Raw genomic sequence first — 19,527 nt, 5'->3', positions numbered from 1 at the left:
TAAAGACAAAACCCACATGATTATCTCAATAGATGCAGAAAAGGCTTTTGATAAAATTTACCATCCTTTATGTTGAAAACTGTCAATAAACTAGGTACTGAAGGAATATATCTCAAAATAATAAGAGACAGCTATGACAAGTCCATAGCCAACATCATACTAAATGGGCAAAAGCTGGAAGCATTCTCCTTGAAAACTGGCACAAGATAAGGATGCCCTCTTTCACCACTCCTATTCAACATAGTATTGGAAGCCCTGGTCAGAGCAATCAGGCAAGAAAAAGAAATAAAGGGCATCCAGGTAGGAAGAGAGGAAATCAAATGATCCCTGTTTGCAGATGACATGATTCTATATCTAGAAAATCCCATAGTCTCAGCCCAAAAGCTCCTTCAGCTGATAATCAACTCCAGCAAAGTTTCAGGATATGAAATCAATGTACAAAAATCACTAGCATCCCTTTACACCAACAACAGCCAAGCCCAGAGGCAAATCAGGAACACAGTCCCATTAACAAATGCCACAAAAAGAATAAAATACGTAAGAATTCAGCTAACCAGAGAGGTAAAGATCTCTACAATAAGAATTACAAAACACTGCACAAAGAAATCAGAGATGACACAAATGAATGGAAAAATATGCCATGCTCATGGATTGGAAGAATCAGTATCATTAAAATGGTCATACTGCCCAAAGTAATTTACAGATTCATTGCTATTCCTATCAAACTGCCAATGACATTCTTCACAGCACTGTTAAAAAACTACTTCAAAAATTTATATAGAACCAAAAAGGAGCTGGAATAGCCAAGGCAATCCTAAACAAAAAGAACAAAGCTGGAGACATCACATTACCTGGCTTCAAACTACACTTAGGGCTACAGTAACAAAAACAGCATAGTACTGGTAAAAAAAAAAAAAAAAAAAAAAAAAAAGACACGTAGACCAATGGAACAGAATAGAGAGCCCAGAAATAAGGCCACACACGTACGGACATCTGATTTTTGACAAAGCTGACAAAAACAAGCAATGGGAAAATAACTCCCTATTCAATAAATGGTGCTGGGGTAACTGGCTAGCCATATGTAGAAGATGGAAACTGGACCCCTTTCCTTACACCATATACAAAAATCAACTCAAGATGGATTAAAGACTTAAATGTAAAATCAAAAAGTACAAAAATCCTGGAAGACAACCTAGGCAACACCATCCTGGACATAGGAACGGGCAAAGATTTCATGAAGATGCCAAAAACAATCTCAACAAAGGCAAAAATTGACAAATGGGATCTAATTAAACTTAAGAGCTTCTGGACAGAAAAAGAAACTCTCAAGGGAGTAAAGGGAAAACCTAGAGAATGGGAGAAAATATTTGCAAACTATGCACCTGAAAAAGGTCTAATATCCAGCATCTATGAGGAACATAAACAAATTTACAAGAAAAAAAAAACGCCATTAAAAAGTGGACAAGGGACACTAACAAACACTTTTCTAAAGAAGACATGCCTGCGGCCAACAAACATGAAAAAAGCTCAATATCACTGATCGTTAGAGAAATGCAAATCAAAACCACAATGAAAAATCATCTCACACCAGCCAGAATGGCTTTCTAAAAAGTCAAAAAATAACAGATGCTGGCAAGGTTGCAGAGAAAAGAGAACACTTACAGCTGGTGGGACTGTAAATTAGTTCATCCACTGTAGAAAGCAGTATGGTGATTCTCAAAGAGCTAAAAGCAGAACTAACATTCAACCCAGCAATCCTACTACTGGTGATATACCTAGAGGAATATAAATCATTCTACCCTAAAGACACATGCACATGAATGTTCATTGCAGCACTATTCACAGTAGCAAAGACATGGAATCACTTATATGCCCATCAATGACACATTGGATAAAGAAAATGTGGTACATATACACCATGGAATACTGTTTAGCCATAAGAAAGAATGAGGTAATATCTTTTACAGGAACACGAATGGAGCTGGAGGCCGTTATTCTTAGAAAACTAACACAGGAACAGAAAACCAAATACCACATGTTTACAGTTATAAGTGGGAGCTAAATGATGAGAACTCATGGACACAAAGAAGAGAGCAACAGACACTGGGGCCTACTTGAGGGAGAAGAGTGGGAGGAGGGAGAGGAGCAGGAAATACTAAGTATTGGGTACTAGGGTTAGTACCTAGGTGACAAAATAATCTGTATGACAAACCACTGTTTATGTATACACGAAACTTGCACATGTACCCCTGAACCTAAAATAAAAGTTAAAAATTAATTAATTAAAATAAAAACGTTCTGAAAACCAACAGCGAGAGAGAGAGAGATTCAAAGACACAGTTTTCCTCCCTCTGATCATGTGCCTTGAAGACTGATTAAGACATAGACAGATGCCCAGGCAAAATCAGGAGTGGGGTGGACCACATTCATGGATAGGAACTTGCACAGCTTTCTCTGAAATGCTCATTTTGTCACATGGACTGTAGGTCAAAACCAATTCGTTATGTGGGCAATGGAATTTATCTCACCTTGGGTTTCTCCCCAGCCAGTGATGAAACATTCGGTCCGGTCAGCGACCACATAATTTGGGGATGGCAGACAAGCTGGGATTACTTTGTCAGTGATGATGGCAGGACTGAAAGAAAAGCATCAGCAGTTATGTTTGACTGCTCTGCTGGCAGCTGCAGCACCCACAACCAGTCATCCCTGCTTTGAGGCCCCAGAGCCCTCTGAGCTGGCACTGCCTTGCTTCACTGACACAGAGCAACATAGAACACAGAGTTTCATCCTCACGTTTGCCTGTGGTTGCCTATGGACTACGCAGATATAAGGTTTCATTTGAAAGGCATCAGTTGCATGCAAGATACTGCTGGTGGCCTTCACCTTTGAAAGTAGGGATGACAAAGGCGCACTTCTCATGTATATTCTGTGCACAACTGGAATCTCATGCCGAGTGCATCCTTTTACATTAATCGAATAGGGCATTGATCAGTGCATGGAATGTCTGACTGAGATGCCACCAAGAGGCTATAAAATTGCAAATGCGTTGTGTGCCCAGAGCAACTTGCTTCATCCTTGGATCCTCCACTTCCTCCTCAGTGAATGTTACTACACCATAGTTGTAAGAATCCAGTAAAATACTTGATACCAAATGAAAGAGGATTGGAAATAAGCCTCTTGCTTGAACAAAATGGTATTGTTTTCAAAGAACATTCATATACTTTAGAGTCCCAGGGACTCTCAAACGTTAGAACTCCGGTTTTTAGACCTGATTCTACTTTAGTAAGTTCAAGGGGATAAAGGATTGGAAATGAGAAATGCCCTATTCTGCTCAAGAAACGTCATTGTCACCAACTTTGAAGCAGGCACACTTTCTGCTTCTGAGCATCATCAGAAGGCCCAGCCTGTCATGCAGACATTCTCACTCTACAGGTTCCCTGGTGGAGCACTAAATGCCCTAGACTCGGGGTGTGGGCACATAGGATGGGAACTCTAAACTCGAAATGTATCAGCCTATCAGAGAACTCCTCCAAAACCCAAAATTTCCAAATTACTTGTTCAAGCCATCAGAACACCCCAGCTCTCTGAGGATCATGAGGAACGGGGACCTTCTATTTGCACATTTGCTGGGATGGTGGGGAGGACACTGGGGAGCAGGAGGGAGATCAGCTACTGTTTATAGAGGCTGAGCTGGAAAGGCTCTTCTCTCCTTCTAGAGTGTCAGAGCATCCCAGGACGTCACCCCTCAGTTCACAGACCCAGAGAAGCTGCCCTGGGCTTGTGGCCAGGCCCAGGAGAGCAGCTCAGGATCCTGCCCCGTGCCTTTTCATCCTGGCCATGCTCATCCCTGTCCACACTGACACCCTGTCTTCCAGAGCCGCCAGCACAGCGAGTGCCCTGTGTGCCTTGTCACCTGTCCCAAACCTGCTTCTCCTACAAACAGCTGTTTCTTAGTTGACTCAACTAGTATCTGGCTCCAAAAAGCACTAACTTAATAAGTGACATAAGCAAATATATCACTTTGTCAGGCTTAATGAAACCACATTTCAACAGGAAAGAGAAAATCAAATCAAAGAAGACAACAATAACAATGTAATTTGCATTTATAAATTGTATTTGTGATTTTTTTGAGATTGTGAAGTTGTTGGGTTTTTTTTTTTTTTTTTTTTGGTACAGGGTCTTACTCTGTCGCCCAGGTTGGAATGCAGTGACACGATCATAACTCACTGCAGCCTCAAACTCTGGGACTCAAGTGATCCTCCTGCCTCAGCCTCCCAAGTAGCTGGGATTACAGGCACCCACACCAGACACCCAGCTCGATGTTGTGGTTTTTAAAGTGCTTTGAAATAAATATAGTCTTATTTGATTCTCTTAAACATATTATGATGAAAGGGGAATTGTCAGCCTGGAATAACTGAATCGTTCTCTGATCATGAATGTGTATGAACTGGTGAACATTAAGTGAGTTTTAGGGGTAACAGAGTACCTCATATTTCAACTCTTTTCACATGAGAAAACTGAGTCCTGCTGCCTTTCTCAAGAGCACAGCTAGCGTGTGGCAGGGCTGGGGTTGAAGACTGATGCTGTCCCCAAAGCCCTTCAGCCTTTCATGTGATAGACAGTCCCTCCCCACTGCCATGCAGTGGCCATGGCCCATAAAATCCAAACATGAAGCAAATATCTTCACCGGCATGGGGTGAAGACCACAGGTGAATGAGTACCTGCTTAGCTTTAGCAAGGCAATATCTGCTCCTGTGGGCTCCGAGAACATCCTAGATGCTTCTATTTCCTGAACATGCGGTTCGAGATTCACTTCTTGGTGTGCACCCAGGATGACCTTGTAGGATGAAGGCCTTGGTGACCTGGAAAAGATGAGGATGTCAAGAGCAAAATATGGTCCAGCCCCTTTGGGTAACCTCTGTGCCATTAACTTGGTGCTGTCTCCCTGACACCCTTGGCCACTCAGAATTAGTGACTTCTGAGTGGCAAGAAGCAAAATTCATGATTTGCTAGAAACAGGCAGTTAAGGTATGTTCTCGGGCTATTTGGGCAGAGACTGATGCCTATGGTAGTGAACAGCTCTGTTCTGCAGTTTATTCAGGCCCACAAAATCATCTGTACTTTGTCTTTCCTCTGTAGTTTCTCTCTAGAAACCCTTCCCTTCTCTCTTATTCAATAGCCCTGGCCTGGTCCCTAGTGTCACAGCCAGAGAAGGAAGGGAGGAAGAGTGAGAAAGGAAAGGAGGAAAAGAGGGAGGGAAAAAGTATTTAAGACAAGACTTCATGTCAATTGTCCCCTAAACATACTTCTCCAAGCAGTGGGCAGCAGTCAACACCCACTCTGGGGATATCAAGGTGCCTCCACAGAAGTGCGGTCCAGACCTGGAAAGAGGATTTAGTTCAAGTTTTAGTTAAATTGATACTTTGTTCTGCTCCATTGTACAGAAAGACACGTTCACTTAATTTTGACCATGTTCATATTCCCAAAGGAAAGGACTGCAAGCCTAGCATCAGGATGGTACTAATTTTGGCCAGTGCTCCAGGAGGGGGCTTTTTCAGAAGGGCCCATCTATACCACTTTTTCTGATGCCTGGGGGAGGTAGAGGCACAGCCTATCCACAGGACAACAAAGCTAAGTGACTCAGCCTGAAGCTCTACAGTCGTGGCTTTCACCCCACAGCCTGGGACTCCAACGGAAGCGACCAGCCCAAGACCTTCCCCTGAGGTCTCTTTCATTTTTATGACAAGATCTATGTAAGGTTTGATGAATCACTCTTCAAGGAGCCAGATGTGATCCTGAGCAGCAGTGACTCATGGGAGTCTTCTGATCTTACCTGAGAAACTTTACTTTTGGGGAATGTTTCCTGAATCACTTACTTTCTAGGACTGCATAGGCAGGTGATAGCTCAGAATACTGGTGTGAGCCACTCGAACCAGATTGTAATGAAAAGGAATAGAGATAGGAAGTGCATGATGGCAGCATATTGATAAGTCAGTGAGGACGTAGACCACCACACAGTTCAGGAAAGAATGCATCTGAAATATGTGGAAGGTGAAAGCTCTGTAGAGCAAGGAGTTACTAAACGATAAAGAAAAATCAACAGCAGAGTGAAATGCAGTGTGATCAGGTTTGTCAATGGCATTTCACAAACTTATGGAAAAGAGTCTCTTTAGAGAACAGCAATTGAGCACAGGTGCCCTGGTGTAGAAATGAGATGAGGAAGCAAAACAGGCAGACAGATGGGCCTGTTTCCTATGCGTGCTTCCTAAGAGATACCCAAGAAGATGGAACTTACGAAAGGCATGTTCCATTGAAACAATACCCAAAATGTCCAGGTTCCCTGGGATTGGACTGATCACCCTTCATTTATGGGGATCATGACCTAGAATTTTTTTGTTTGCGAATGGATGAGTAGCCTCTGCATTGAATTCAATGATTCACAAAAGTGTCCAAAGAAAATCTGTGCCTGTGATAGACTGGAGATAATTTTGTCCTTGCTCTCCCAACCCAGAAAGTGTCACATTTCTAAAAACTTCCCTCTCTTTTCATCTGACAATCAGACAATGGATATCCATAGAAATCCTCAGAGCATCTTCAATATTTTCCAGCAATATCGGAACTTGGTGCAAATCACTGTGCCTACAGATTTTGATAGAGCTGCCTGGATCAAGAAAAAGACAGCAATTTTTGCCATTTTCACAGTAGAGAACCTATAAAATATATAATATATATATTATATATATATATATATATATTCATTTTTGTAGCTTTTTTCCTCCAGAAAACTTAGAGGCAGGTACTGATGCCTCAGCTGTGTGGATTTTGTGTAAATGTAGAAGGGTTTTGCAGGGCTTACTTGGAGGGACAGTGTAAATTGTTTCTGGGCCTGTTCTTACCTTATTCTAAGACTGACTTGCCAGGGCCAGGAATGTGCGTTGGCCACACACCCCCCTACAACCCTTCCAGGACATTTCTTCGGCTCCACTCGAGGCTTCCCACAATCAAATGAAGCGGACGCTGTGGCACACGGTGGGAAAGAAATCCCATTTGAGACAAGGTAGCAATTTTGTGGTGTAATTCGAGACAAATTCCAAGCACTGAGTTTTTGACATCTCAAAGGCTGAACTAAATAGTAAAATCATCAGCATCTTTTGGAACATTTTCTCTAAGTTTCAAAAGTGGTAGTAGACAACACAGGACCCTCTCTTTTCAAGAAAATATAAGCACTTTGTAATTACTTTGTTGGAGAAGTGATCAAACAGACTGGCATAGTTTAGCATCAGAATGAGATATTTTCTGAGAAGACCTTGATTGAGACAAATGGTTATTTGTCATTGTTATTCTGACTCCATGCAGTATGTTTAGAACATGATGTCATCCTTCCCATAATCATCGTCATCACCATCACCATCTAAACCATGTAAAGTTTACTGAAAACCATAATTGTCATCACTGCTGAAAGGCACAAAGGTTTATTTTTCCATGTGAGTCTGTGTATGTGCACGTGTGTGTGTGTATGTGATTGTATGTAGCAAGGATTACTGTCCTAAGTTGAAATGTTGCCTTCTCTCAGCCAGCTTCAGGACAGCTCCTCTGGGGAGCCTCCCATGACTAACTGACAGCCGTGGGGGTGACTTAAACACATGACTTTATTCTTTTCCTCCTCCCTGCCTTCTCTCTGCAGCCAGCCCACAGGGTCTCTGGAGGTAGGGAGAGTGTCCCATCTTTGGTAGCATCCACCAATGCCTACAACAGTGCAGGCGCTGCAGAGGGTGTTCAAAAATGCTTCTCTGTTGTCTCCAGCCCTTCAAGGTCTTCACAAATATAAATGTTAATATTTTAAATAATTGTTCATACAATTGTTAATAACAACTGTAAGAGAGGAAATTCCTTCCCAACCAACCAGAGATTCTACACTCTAGTGAATCTGGAACCTGGGTTTTCCAAATAACTTTACATTTGCCATGGGCTGTTCTGAGAATCTATCTATGGAAGCCTTATTTTTAAAAAAGAAGCAAGGCATAGAATGCAATCGTCTTCTCTAGTGCTGAGCTCAATTTCTGCTAGTATGCCTTACATACAGTAGACATGCGTCATTGTACTAAAAGAGTAACTACAGAAATGATGGTACCCTGCTCCTACTATTCAAAACAAAACTGAATGTTTCTATTTATTTTTACTTATTATTTGTACTTTATATGTTGGTGGAAAGGAAATAGTTATTAAAATCATTCACCACCAGAGGCTCTAGCTTTCTCAAGCATGAGTCAAACTTGAATAAACCATATCCTTCTGCATGAAACAGTCCTCAGGATTTCCAAGTGTCTGATGGGAACCCTTCTCACCAGGCTTGGGGTTAACCTCACTTGTCTCACATCAGGGTAAGGTGGGGGACCTCACAGTCCTTTGGGAAAAATCTTGTTCCCATTCTTCCTTCTTTCTCCAATCTCTAAGAACCTGATTCTTGTACATCCTCAGTGTGGGTGAGGACACCAGAATTGCACCTGGGAAGCTACTGCATTTCCCTTCCATGGGAGTCAAAGGTGCATGAGTCCCAGGCACGGTAGTGGGGTCTGAGGCAAGAAAGTCAGTCTGGGCTCAATTTCAAGGCAGCCTGTCAAGGATAGAGAGCCCGGGCAGTGAGAGGCAGTGGCGTGTACCAGACGGGGCCAGAAGTGGAGAACTGGAACTGACTCCATCGAGGGACTTTGAGTTAGAGGTGCCACCAAGATGCTTCTGCAGAAAAAGTCAGCTATCAACTCACACTAAATCCAGAGATCACAATGCCGCATTACAATAATATTGGCCAAGTAGAATCTTTCATATCATCCTAACCCCTCCTTCCTCCCTCTTGCTGTCTCTAGGAGAAGCCCAAATGTGAAGCTGGGCAGTGTGGCTCCCATGGTCTTCATCACTGCCCTGTACCACCATCCCAGGCAATCTCAGGATGCTGGTCTTCAGTGGACTTGGAGGCCAAGCTCCTTCCCCCAGCTCAAGGTCCCTCCACATGGCAGACCCAACCACAAGCAACCAAATTATGCATAGGAGAAGTCCAGGGTGGTTTTCTGTAACTAGGACAAATTGATTGGTCAGCAGAATGTTAAATATGGGACAATTCCAAGTAGCTTCCTTTCTTTTTTTTTTTTTTTTTTTTTCCAGAAATACCCATGGATTTGTTATTCCAATTGTTTAAGAACTAATGTCAACTCCCCTTCCCCTGATCCAAGCCTCATACTCCCAACAAGAGTCTCAGAGCAATGAGGACAGAACCCAACAAGCAGTCTCTAAGCTATGTCACTAATGCGACTTGTGAATAGTAAATTTATGAGAAAGGCCATCTGGGGCTAAAGAGCTGCACTACCTTTCATTGAATTCCTAGGATGGCCATCTGAGGTTTACAATGTGCATTACGTGCTTACCTGTTTCCTGCTGTTTGTATTTTCTTTCTTACTTCTCAGCTGCGGAAGGGGAGTTTTTCATCCGAATGACTAAATTTTTCATGCATCCCATGCTAGACATGGCAGCATTCAGTGGGACCATCCTGGGGCTGACTAGATTACCTCTAAGCTTGCTCTTTGGGAATTTTACATTTATTTTATTTATGTGTGTCTGGGGCGATGGGCAGGTGTTCCCCTAACAAATGTGGCCAATAGTAGGGCAGATTCAAGATGCCCATGATGAAGAGTGGGGTCTGGTGGAGAGGGCAGCTATCTCCTCCCTGGAAGCACTCTGCTCAGAAGCCCTTTTCCTTTTTTTGTTGCAAATCCATATAAGGAAGCAGTTTCCTTACCAAAAAGAAGGCAACCTACCACACTGAGGGACATCACAGTAGTCGTAAAGTTTTCTTGGATTTGTCGTGTAGCACCAGGGACCACCTACATCACCATCAGGGTTACGGCAGTACTGAAAACAAGAAGGCATGTAAGCTCCAGCTCACGTGGGGCAGGAGAGGGAGAAGGTGTTCCAAGGCTCACTCATTTCATGTCTATCCTTAGAAGACATAAAGGAGTGTTTCTTTTTCCTTCCTTCTTTCCTTTCTTTCTTTTTTTTTTTTTTTTTTTTGAGATGGAGTTTTGCTCTTGTCGCCCAGGCTGGAGTGCAGTGGCACGATCTCAGCTCACTGCAACCTCCACCTCCTGGGTTCAAGCGATTCTCTTGCTTCAGCCTCCTGAGTAGCTGCAACTGCAGGTGCATGCCACCACACCTGGCTAATTTTTTTTTGTATTTTTAGTAGAGACGAGGTTTCACCATTTTGGCCAGGCTAGTCTTGAACTCCTGATCTCAGGTGATCCGCTTGTCTCAGCTTCCCAAAGTGTAGGGATTACAGGTGTGAACCACCACGCCCGGCCTCTTCTTCCTTTCTTTCTATTATTTTTTTTGGCAAAGTTATTTTTTGAATGCTCTAAAGCCATCCTTCCTGTGCCCCTGTTCAAAAGGAGCTATGAGGCCACACCCCTGGACAGGGAGTGGTGACCCTGAGGGGTCTTTGGAGAATGGGTCTCCCTTCAGGAGCCTGACCCAGTGGAGGCCTTAGAGCCCCAGCACCAAAGGACGGTGGGACATAATTGATGTGCATTGTCCCTGGAGGGCTCAGCGCTCTCCTACCCGATGAAGCCTGTTTGCTGTTGATTCAGAAACATTTATGTCCATGCATTGTGCACCCTCTACGGGGCAAGACACAGAAAGGCAGTGTTGTCTTCCCCTTCATATGATACTGTGATAGAATAAGGAATGTATATTTGGTCTCTGCCCCTCAGTTCCTGACACGGAGCTCCTAAATCCCTTGGGGGTTCCTGAGTGAAGGGAGCATCTTTTGTTTGAATGAAGCAACTCTTGGTGGGTTCCTGGATAGTCTCAGGATGGGGCTGGTTGCCAAGGGAACCAACCATGTGATTGGAGGGTTGGAACTGTTCAGCCCCCCACGTCCAACCTCCAGGGAGGGAAGAGGAGCTGAAGGTGAGCTGGTCTCCAATGGCCAACGATGTATTCAACTGTGCGTCTGTAATGAAGCCTCCATAAAAACCCAGCAAGACTGCACTTGGAGAGCTTCTGGGTTGCTGAACACTTGGGGTACCGGGGGCTGGTGCACTGGAGAGGGCATGGAAGCTCTGAGCCCCTTCTCACGTGCCTTGCCCCGTGCATCTCTTCTGTCTGGCTGTTCACCAGGATCCTTTGTAATATCTTTTATAACAAATGGGTAAATAAAAGTAACGTGTTCCCCTGAGTTCTGTGAGCCACTCTAGCAAAGTAATCAAGTAGAAAAACAGATTTTTATCCAGTTGGGCAGAAGTACAGGTCACAGCCTGTAACTTGGGATTGGCATCTGCAGTGGGGTGGTCTTGTGGGACTCAGCCTTAACTTATGGGATCTGACACTGTCTCCAGATAGAGTGTCAGGACTGAGTGACATTGTAGGACACCCAGCTGGTATCTGCTGGAGACTCCCTTGGGGTGTGAGGAGAAATTGCACCCATCTGGTGTGAGAAGTGTTATGTTGCATGGGTGTGAGAGTGGGGGAACACAGACATTTTCGTTTTTCCTGTATCTCAGTCTTCCCTATACACAGGCCCCAAAGTAAACCATTGCAGAGAATGCATGAGGCTAAGGGAAGTCCCATGGTGACCTGATGGCCCATCCAAATTTTTTTTTAGAAAAATATGACTTAAAATTCATAAAGGGCATCTTTGATTACTGGAACCTAGCATACAAACACTAGAAACTAGAAACAGTGCCCAATAATGGAAACTTTAAAGAAATGTCACTAAAGGGCAGAGGCCTGAGAACCCTCACATGTGTGGAGGTTTCCTGGCCTGTGCTGCTTGTACTTTCCATACTAAGGCCAATTATATTCTAGCTTAGCCCCCTGATGCCTTTCCAATATTATCTTCTGTCCTCTCTCCCCCCTTACAGAAAAGAGCAGTCCAGGCAGATTTTCTGTAATACAGAACCAATTCTGTTTGCAAAGATTGGTGAGCAAAAGGCCAAAGAGTCCTAATCAAAGTGGCTTACGTTTTTTTCCAGACCTGCCCGTGGATTTGTCTCTGGAGTGAAAATGCGGTGACTATGGGGCTCCTGGGCAGCCCATCCCTGGCATGGCGTCCCAGTAACAGTGGTTGCCCTCTTGCCTCGGTATCCTTTCCCATTCCCAAACATACAGTCTGTACGGGGAAAAAATGGATGATTATGAACAGCTGCATAGACCCAGGATGATATGGAATCAATACAATCATGTCAGGTTTCTCTAGGATAACAGAATCAGGGGCCACATTCCTCAGAAACTGCAATGCTGAAGACTGCAATGAACACTGCCTACCTTAAGAAATTATTGGAGATGCTTACTGGCTTGGAAAGAATCACACATATGGCAGCATGATAGAATAGGAATTTGGACTGGGATACTGAGATAACCCATTTTAGAACAAGGTGAGTGGTTAAGTTGAACACCTTGGAGGGTTTGCACCTGTCCTAAAGGCACAGCCCACTCACGTTGTGCCAAAAGTCACACCTCTGCCTCCTTGAGAGAGTGCACTGAGGCTTCCTTCCACATGGCAGACCCTCTAAAAACACTTGATTTCTCGTGTAGCATGGAAGGCTTCTGCGTCAGTGAGATTTTCCATGGCTTTTCATCCCAGCGTCCAAGTGTGTAGATGTCCAGCCACAGATTTCTTACCTTCTTCGGAAGGAGTCTCTACACTTGGAAGTTGGACAACAGGCGGAGGTGCTACAGCACTCCCTTCTGTTCCTGAGCATTTTTTCAGGTTGCAGTACTCCCACCTGACGCTGGGGTCTGTGGTAAAACACCAGGGGCCTTTATCGGCATCTGGATTCCTGCAGTAGTTCATTGTCAGGCCACTGGAAATTCCAAAACAATACAGGTCACAAGAGGTGGGAGAATATTCAGGGGCACCCAGCACCCTCTACGTTTTGTTCTAACAAAGTGTTAACAAGTGGCTTTGAAATATTCCCATTATAGGTACAATAATGTAACAAGTAAAAATGGTCCTCAACTTCTAAACAACTGTGTACATTTCAAAGACAGATTTTAATTTTTCTTTATATGCTCCATATAAAAACTCAGATCATACATAGATGTGTAAATAAAAGGATCAGAATATCCTCCTCCCACCTTCTGCCAAATACATTTCTCAGGAATAACAGGTACAGATTTTAAAGTGTATATTTTATATTTTTATGCACATAAAATATATCTCTAACTGTCTAGCTCTCTGTATTTCTCTCTGTAGGACTGTATTGTGAAATGTGCATTGGAACTAAAATACATTTCTCCAAGGAGAAAATGACATCCAAGATGGTATCATTCCCAGGCCAGTCACCTTACTCTAAGTACTCACAGTGTAACTAAAGGAATCTACTTTTACTGTGAAAAACAGCCACGAAAATAGTGTTACTGTCAATACCGTATCAGGCGTGTCAAGTGGGTTTGTTTCTGCAAGACTCATCAAAGCCATCCTGGGAAACTAGCTCCCAGGCAGGATACCATTTCTCTAGGATGGGTTCCTGGGCGGGACATCCTCTCCTGCTCTCAGTCCATCCTCTGCTGGCCACTGCCACTGCAGGTCTGAGGAAATGGGGGATGAGTTGGAAGAACAGTGGGACTCAAGATATAAAGGGAGACGGCTGGGTAGACTATGGGATCTGAAGAGGTCAGGCAGCTACGGAGGAGTCTGAAAACAGTGGAGTAAGAGTCAAAGCAGGCGAGGACCCTGGGCTGGGGGGGACTCTTGGAGAATGTGCTCCCCCTCATGCCTCCCAAGAATGTTGCTCCAACCTCTCAGAATCCTCACATTCATGACCTGTGGCTATCTGAGAAAACGGGAAATGTATTATGTACCATGGGAATGCAACATTGTCTCTAGCGACTCTACACATGTGATCTAATCTCAAGCCCAGACACCCCATTTGAGGAAGTTCATAGTCCACACAACTGGATGTGTTAAAAGGCTGAGCATTTGAAACAGATTTCCACTCTTTCCAGTTGATGTGTACTTTTACATAGTGTGAAATGCACAGATCTTAAATGTCGTTTGGTGAGTTTTGATGATCACCTATATTTGTGTAACCCACACTCCCATATGATACAGAACACTTCCATTACTCTAGAAACACCCTGTGTCACTGCTCATTCAATTCCTGCTACCCTCTTCCCACTGCCAGAGGGAAATACTATTGGTTTCCTTCACCAAAGATTAGTTTTGCCTCTCCTCAAACCTGGTATAAATGGACTCATACAGAATGTACACTTTTGAATCTGCCTTCTTTCCGTAATATAATATTTTTGAGTTCCATCCATCCTATTTGAGAGGATCAGTCACTTCTTCATTTTAATTGCTTAATAATATTCCATTATATGAATAGATCACAAATTATCCATTCATTTTCTCATTGATTGACCTTGTAGTTGTTTATAGTTTGGGGTTATAATAACTAGAGCTGCTGTGAATGTTCTTGTAGATCTCTTTGTGGACTTCTGTTTTCATTCCCATGGGGTAAATATTCAGGAATAGAATTGCAGTTTTGTGAGGTAGACTCATAGTTATTTAACTTCATGAAAACCAGCAGACTGTACTTTAACCAGCATATGCGAGAGCTGCACATCCTCGCTCCACATCAGTGACAGCACTTAATTGTTGTGTCTTATTAATGACACCCATGCCCATTAAGTGTTGGTGACATCTTGTGATGGTTATAATTCTTATTTCTTTGAGGCTAAAATGTTGAGCATTTTTTCAGGTGCTTGTTGTCCATCTGTCCATCGTTCCCTGAGAAATTTCCTATTCAATTCTGTTGCCCATTTTAATTAGGTTGTTTGTCCTCTGATTAGTGAGTGGGAGAAATGTTTATACTCTAGATACAAACCATTTGTCAGATATATGGATGGAGAGAATTTTTCTTCCAGTCTGTTACTTACCTGTTGATTTCTTAACAATGATTTTTGATGAACATAATTTTCATTTTATGAAAGCCCAAATTATAATTTATTTTCTTTTAGAGCTAGTGTTTTCTGGGTCCTGCCTGAAAAAAATTTTGTCTTCCTCAAGTTTGTGAAAATATTATATATTTTCCTGGAATTGTTTTATTTCAGCTTAAGTTTTAGCCCTTACATTTAGATCTAAGAGCTTTTGCACATTAATTTGGGATGGAAAGTAGAAATCAAAATTTGTTTTTATTTTTGTTTTCTAGATGGATATCCAATTGTTTCACAGTGATTTTGGAAAAGATGTTTTTCTCTATTGAATTGCCTTGTCACCTACATAGAGACTAAATTGATCATGTATATGTGGATCTGTTGCTGGGCCATCCATTTCTATATCTGTATACTTTTTTTCCCAATACCACATATCTTGTTTACTGTACCTTTATAAGTCTTTACCTTTGGGTAAGTAAGTCCTCCAACTTTTTTCTTCTCTTTAAATATTGTCCTGGTGATTCCAGCATATACATTTTGTCACATTAAAAAAAAAAAGACTGCTGAGATTCTGCTTGGGTATAAGCTGAATCCAAAGATCAATTTGGTGAGAAGTGATATTGACTCTTTTAATATATAAATGTGATATATCTTTATTTAGATCTTTTAATTTCTTCCTTAACAATTGGGTATGGGCTGAATCCAAAGATCAATTTGGTGAGAAGTGATATTGACTCTTTTAATATAAGCATGATATATCTTTATTTCGATCTTTTGATTTCTTCCTTAATAATATTTTTTAGTATGCAGTATATAGTTCTTGTGCATATTGTGTTAAATGTATCACTAAATATTTTGGGGTTTGGATACTATTGTCAGTGATATTGCTCTGACATTTTTATTTTCCAGTTGATCATTGGCAGTGTATAAAAACAACTACTTTCAATATATTGACCATGTATATGCTTATGTGTTCTCCAATCTTGCAAAATTTAATTATTAGTCTTTAGGACTCTCTGCATCCATTAATTAAGCTTTCTGTGAATACAGGCAGTTTTACTTCTTCCTTTCCAAACTTTAGGCCCTTTCTTTCTTTCCTTCCTTTTTTTTCTTTTTGTTTTGTTTTCAGGTCTTATGGCAATGGTTGTGACCAATGTAGTAAAATACTGATTAGAAGTACTGACAGCAAACATATTTTTCTTATTCCCAATCTTAGAGACAAAACATTCATCTTTTACCACTAAGTTGATGTTATCTGGAGGTCTTTTGTAGATGCCCTTGATCAAGTTAAAAAAGTTCTGGTCTATTCATAGTTTGCTGAGACATTTTATCATGGATGAGTGTTAAATTTTGTCACATTTTCTTCTGCATCTATTGACATAATAATATGATTTATCACTTTTATTCTGTTAACATGTTGGATTACATAGATTGTTTTGTAAATGTTAAGCCAGCCTTGCATTCTGGAAGAGAAGCTTCACTTGTTTGGGATGTTCATCATGTTAATGATTAAAATTTTGTTACATCTTTTTATGTTTATGTTCACAACACATAATGTGCTATGGTTTCTTACAATATCCTTGTCTACTTTTTCACAACTAGGGTTTTTTTTTTTTTTCTCACTAATTGAGTCAAGAGGTGTTCCCTTCTCCTCTGTTTTCTGTAATAGATCGTGAAGAATTGGAATTTTTTTTAAATAATAAAATTTCTAATGATGCCATCTTGGCTTAGAGTGTTCTCTGTGGGAAGTTTATTGATTTATTAATATATATTAACATGTTAAAGATTATATATACATGTTGCCTTTAATAGATATCAGGTTGGTTAGAAATTCAGTTTATTCAGTGTCTGATTTGCTTATTTGTTTTTTTCTAAGGAATTAGTCCATATTATCTAGGTTATTGAATTTGTTAATGTAAAGTTGCTCTCAATATTTGTTTGTTAGCTTTAATATCTAAAAGATCCTATAGCAATGATTCTTCCCTTTTTTTACTCCTGATGTTGATGGTGGTGCCCCCTCATTTGTCATCAGTTTAGGCAGAGGTTTATCAATCACATGGATCTTTCAAAAGAACCAACTTTCTGTTTCACAGATTTACTCAATTGTTTGTCTATATTCGTATATACTGGATTTCACAGATTTTCATTCTTTCCTTCCTTCCACTTACCTTGGATCTTATTTGCTTCTCCTTTTCTAGATGTTTAAGTTATCTTAAATCAACAGTTCTCAAAGTTTTTGGTCTTAAGACCCCATTAACTCTTAAAAAGTATTGGGGATCCTAAAGAGCTTTCGTTTTGTAATATATACTATGAAGATTTATTGCATCCAAAACTGAGAACTTCTTAAACATAGTAGAAAATCACACATTTTATTAGCCATCAGAGAGATAATGTGATCAAACGTTATGTAGCCTCTGGAAAACTCCACTGTACACTTATCAGGAAATAAAAGGGAAATGGCAAATACAATCTTTTTTTTTTTTAATTTAAAGGTGTTTTAACCTCATAGACTGTCTCTGAAGGGATCTCAAGAGACTTCAGGTTTCTCCAGAGCATACTTTGAGAAATGCCATCTTAAGTCATTGATTTTTACATGTTTCTATTTTCTACTAAAAGCATTTAAAGTTATAAAACCCTAAAAACATTCGCTGCATCATACAAAGTTTGATATATTGTATTTTTACTATTATTTGGTTCAAAACTTCTCTAAATTCCTTCTTTGACTTATGAAGTATTTGGAAATGTGTTGTTTCATTTTCAGATATTTGATAATTTCCCAATTTTTTTGTTATTTATACCTCATTTAATTCTGTTTTGCTCAAAAACAGACACTGTATCATTTTAATTCTTTTAAATCTATTGAGACTTGCTGTAAGGCCACACATATGGTATATGTTGGGGAATGCTCCATGCATACTTGAATGTGTATTCTGCAGTTTGGCATAGTGTTAAATAGGTTGACAATTTCCTTTAAAACATATATGTTCTTTCTGATTTTTTGTGTATTTTTTCTATTATATTTTGGGAAGATGTATAACCATACGGAGAGAGACATTAGGATATCTCCAACTCTAATTGTGGGCTTATCTGTTTGTCTCTTCAGTTCTCTCAGTGTTTGCTTCATGTATCAGAAGGGCTCTTATGAGGGTGCAACCCATTTAGCATTGTTAAGTCTTGATGAATAAACTTTTTTTACTTAAGAAATAACTTTTTCATCGTGGTATTATTTCTTGTAGATTACTTTGGTATTAACATTACCACTCCAGCTTTCTTCTGATTCTTATTTTCATGATACATCATTTTCCACACTTGGTTTTTGAACTAGCTCTTTACAATTAAAGAGCATGTATGGTAAAAAGAAGATAATTGAGCTTTGATTTTTATTCAGCTTAACAATCTCTGCCTTTTCTATGCAGTGTTTAATCCCTTTATATTTAATATGCTTAGGAGTATATTAAATATATTTTCAGTTCAGTTTAAGTCTACCATAATGCTGTGTATTTTCTCTCTTTGCCATATCTTCTTCATTCTTTTTTCTTCCTTTCTTTCCTTCTTTTGGATAAATGGAACATTCTTATTATTATCTATTCCTCTAAGTTTAAATTTTTTCAGTTGCTCTAGGATTTACAATAACCCTCTTTAACTTACCACCTTCAACCATGTGTTTATATTATATAACTTTATGGATAATGTAAGAAACTTAGAACAGTATACTTCCATTTATTTCCTACATTATTTATGTGATTATTATTATTTAGAAATTTTTACTTTTACATATGTTAAAGAGCAATACATTGCTATCATTTTGCTTCAAGTAGTAAATTATTATCTTTTTGTTTGTTTGTTTTGAGTCTCGCTCTGTCACCCAGGCTGGAGTGTAATGGCACGATCTCAGCTCACTGCAACCTCCACCTCCTGGGTTCAAGTGATTCTCCTGCCTCAGCCTCCTGAGTTGCTGGGATTACAGGCACGTGCCACCATGCCCAGCTAATTTTTGTATTTTTAGTAAAGATGGGGTTTCACCATGTTGTTCAGGCTGGTCTCAAACTCCTGACCCCATGATCTGCCCGACTCAGCCTCCCGTCAGTTATCTTTTAAAGAAATTAAGGCATTAAATATGAATCTTTTACATTTGCCATTTCCAGGGTTCTTCATTACTTAGTATAAAGTTCCCATCTGGCACTATTTTTCTTCTACCAAAATAGATTTCTAGAACATCTTTTATTATATAAGCCTAGTAATGAAATATTCTCTTAGTGTTTTGTTTATTTTGGGGGGGGGGCAGAATATGTATTTATATAACATTCATTTTCAAGGGATATTTTTGCTGGGTATAACATTCTATGTTAATCTTTTTTATTTTTTTCTATCACTTTAAAGGTGTTATTTCATTGTTTCTGACCAGCATAGTTTCTCACGAGAAGGCATCAGTCATTTTTACCACTATTCTTCTGTATGTAAACATATATTTTCTTCTTCTGGCTTCTAATAAGATTTTTCTTGTTGCTTCAAGTAATTTTTTCTGTCCCAGTATCTCTTTCCTCTCTTGCGACTTGCTTTACACATATATGAAATCTTTTGATATTTTCATATTCTTGAGGC

The 19,527-nt window shown here is 40.4% G+C and overlaps 1 protein-coding gene and 1 long non-coding RNA gene across 2 annotated transcripts in view; one reads left to right on the top strand and one right to left on the bottom strand.

Moving 5' to 3' along the window:
* Positions 1-19,527, bottom strand: part of PLG (plasminogen) — a 52,422-nt gene that overhangs the window by 10,050 nt on the left and 22,845 nt on the right. The window contains exons 11-17 of the mRNA XM_012506089.2: positions 12,670-12,851; positions 12,009-12,157; positions 9,810-9,903; positions 6,897-7,017; positions 5,307-5,381; positions 4,722-4,862; positions 2,529-2,635 (exon numbers count right to left, since the gene is read on the bottom strand). Of these exons, the coding sequence (XP_012361543.1) occupies positions 2,529-2,635; positions 4,722-4,862; positions 5,307-5,381; positions 6,897-7,017; positions 9,810-9,903; positions 12,009-12,157; positions 12,670-12,851 (869 nt within the window). The remainder of the gene's footprint in view (positions 1-2,528; positions 2,636-4,721; positions 4,863-5,306; positions 5,382-6,896; positions 7,018-9,809; positions 9,904-12,008; positions 12,158-12,669; positions 12,852-19,527) is intronic.
* Positions 1-19,527, top strand: part of LOC115834475 — a 62,160-nt gene that overhangs the window by 29,340 nt on the left and 13,293 nt on the right. The gene's annotated exons all lie outside the window — the stretch shown is intronic.

Source organism: Nomascus leucogenys, chromosome 3 (genome assembly GCF_006542625.1).
Source record: "Nomascus leucogenys isolate Asia chromosome 3, Asia_NLE_v1, whole genome shotgun sequence".
NCBI lineage: Eukaryota > Metazoa > Chordata > Mammalia > Primates > Hylobatidae > Nomascus > Nomascus leucogenys.
Note: the sequence above shows the minus strand (reverse complement) of the source record. Positions and strands in the feature narration are given on the sequence as shown.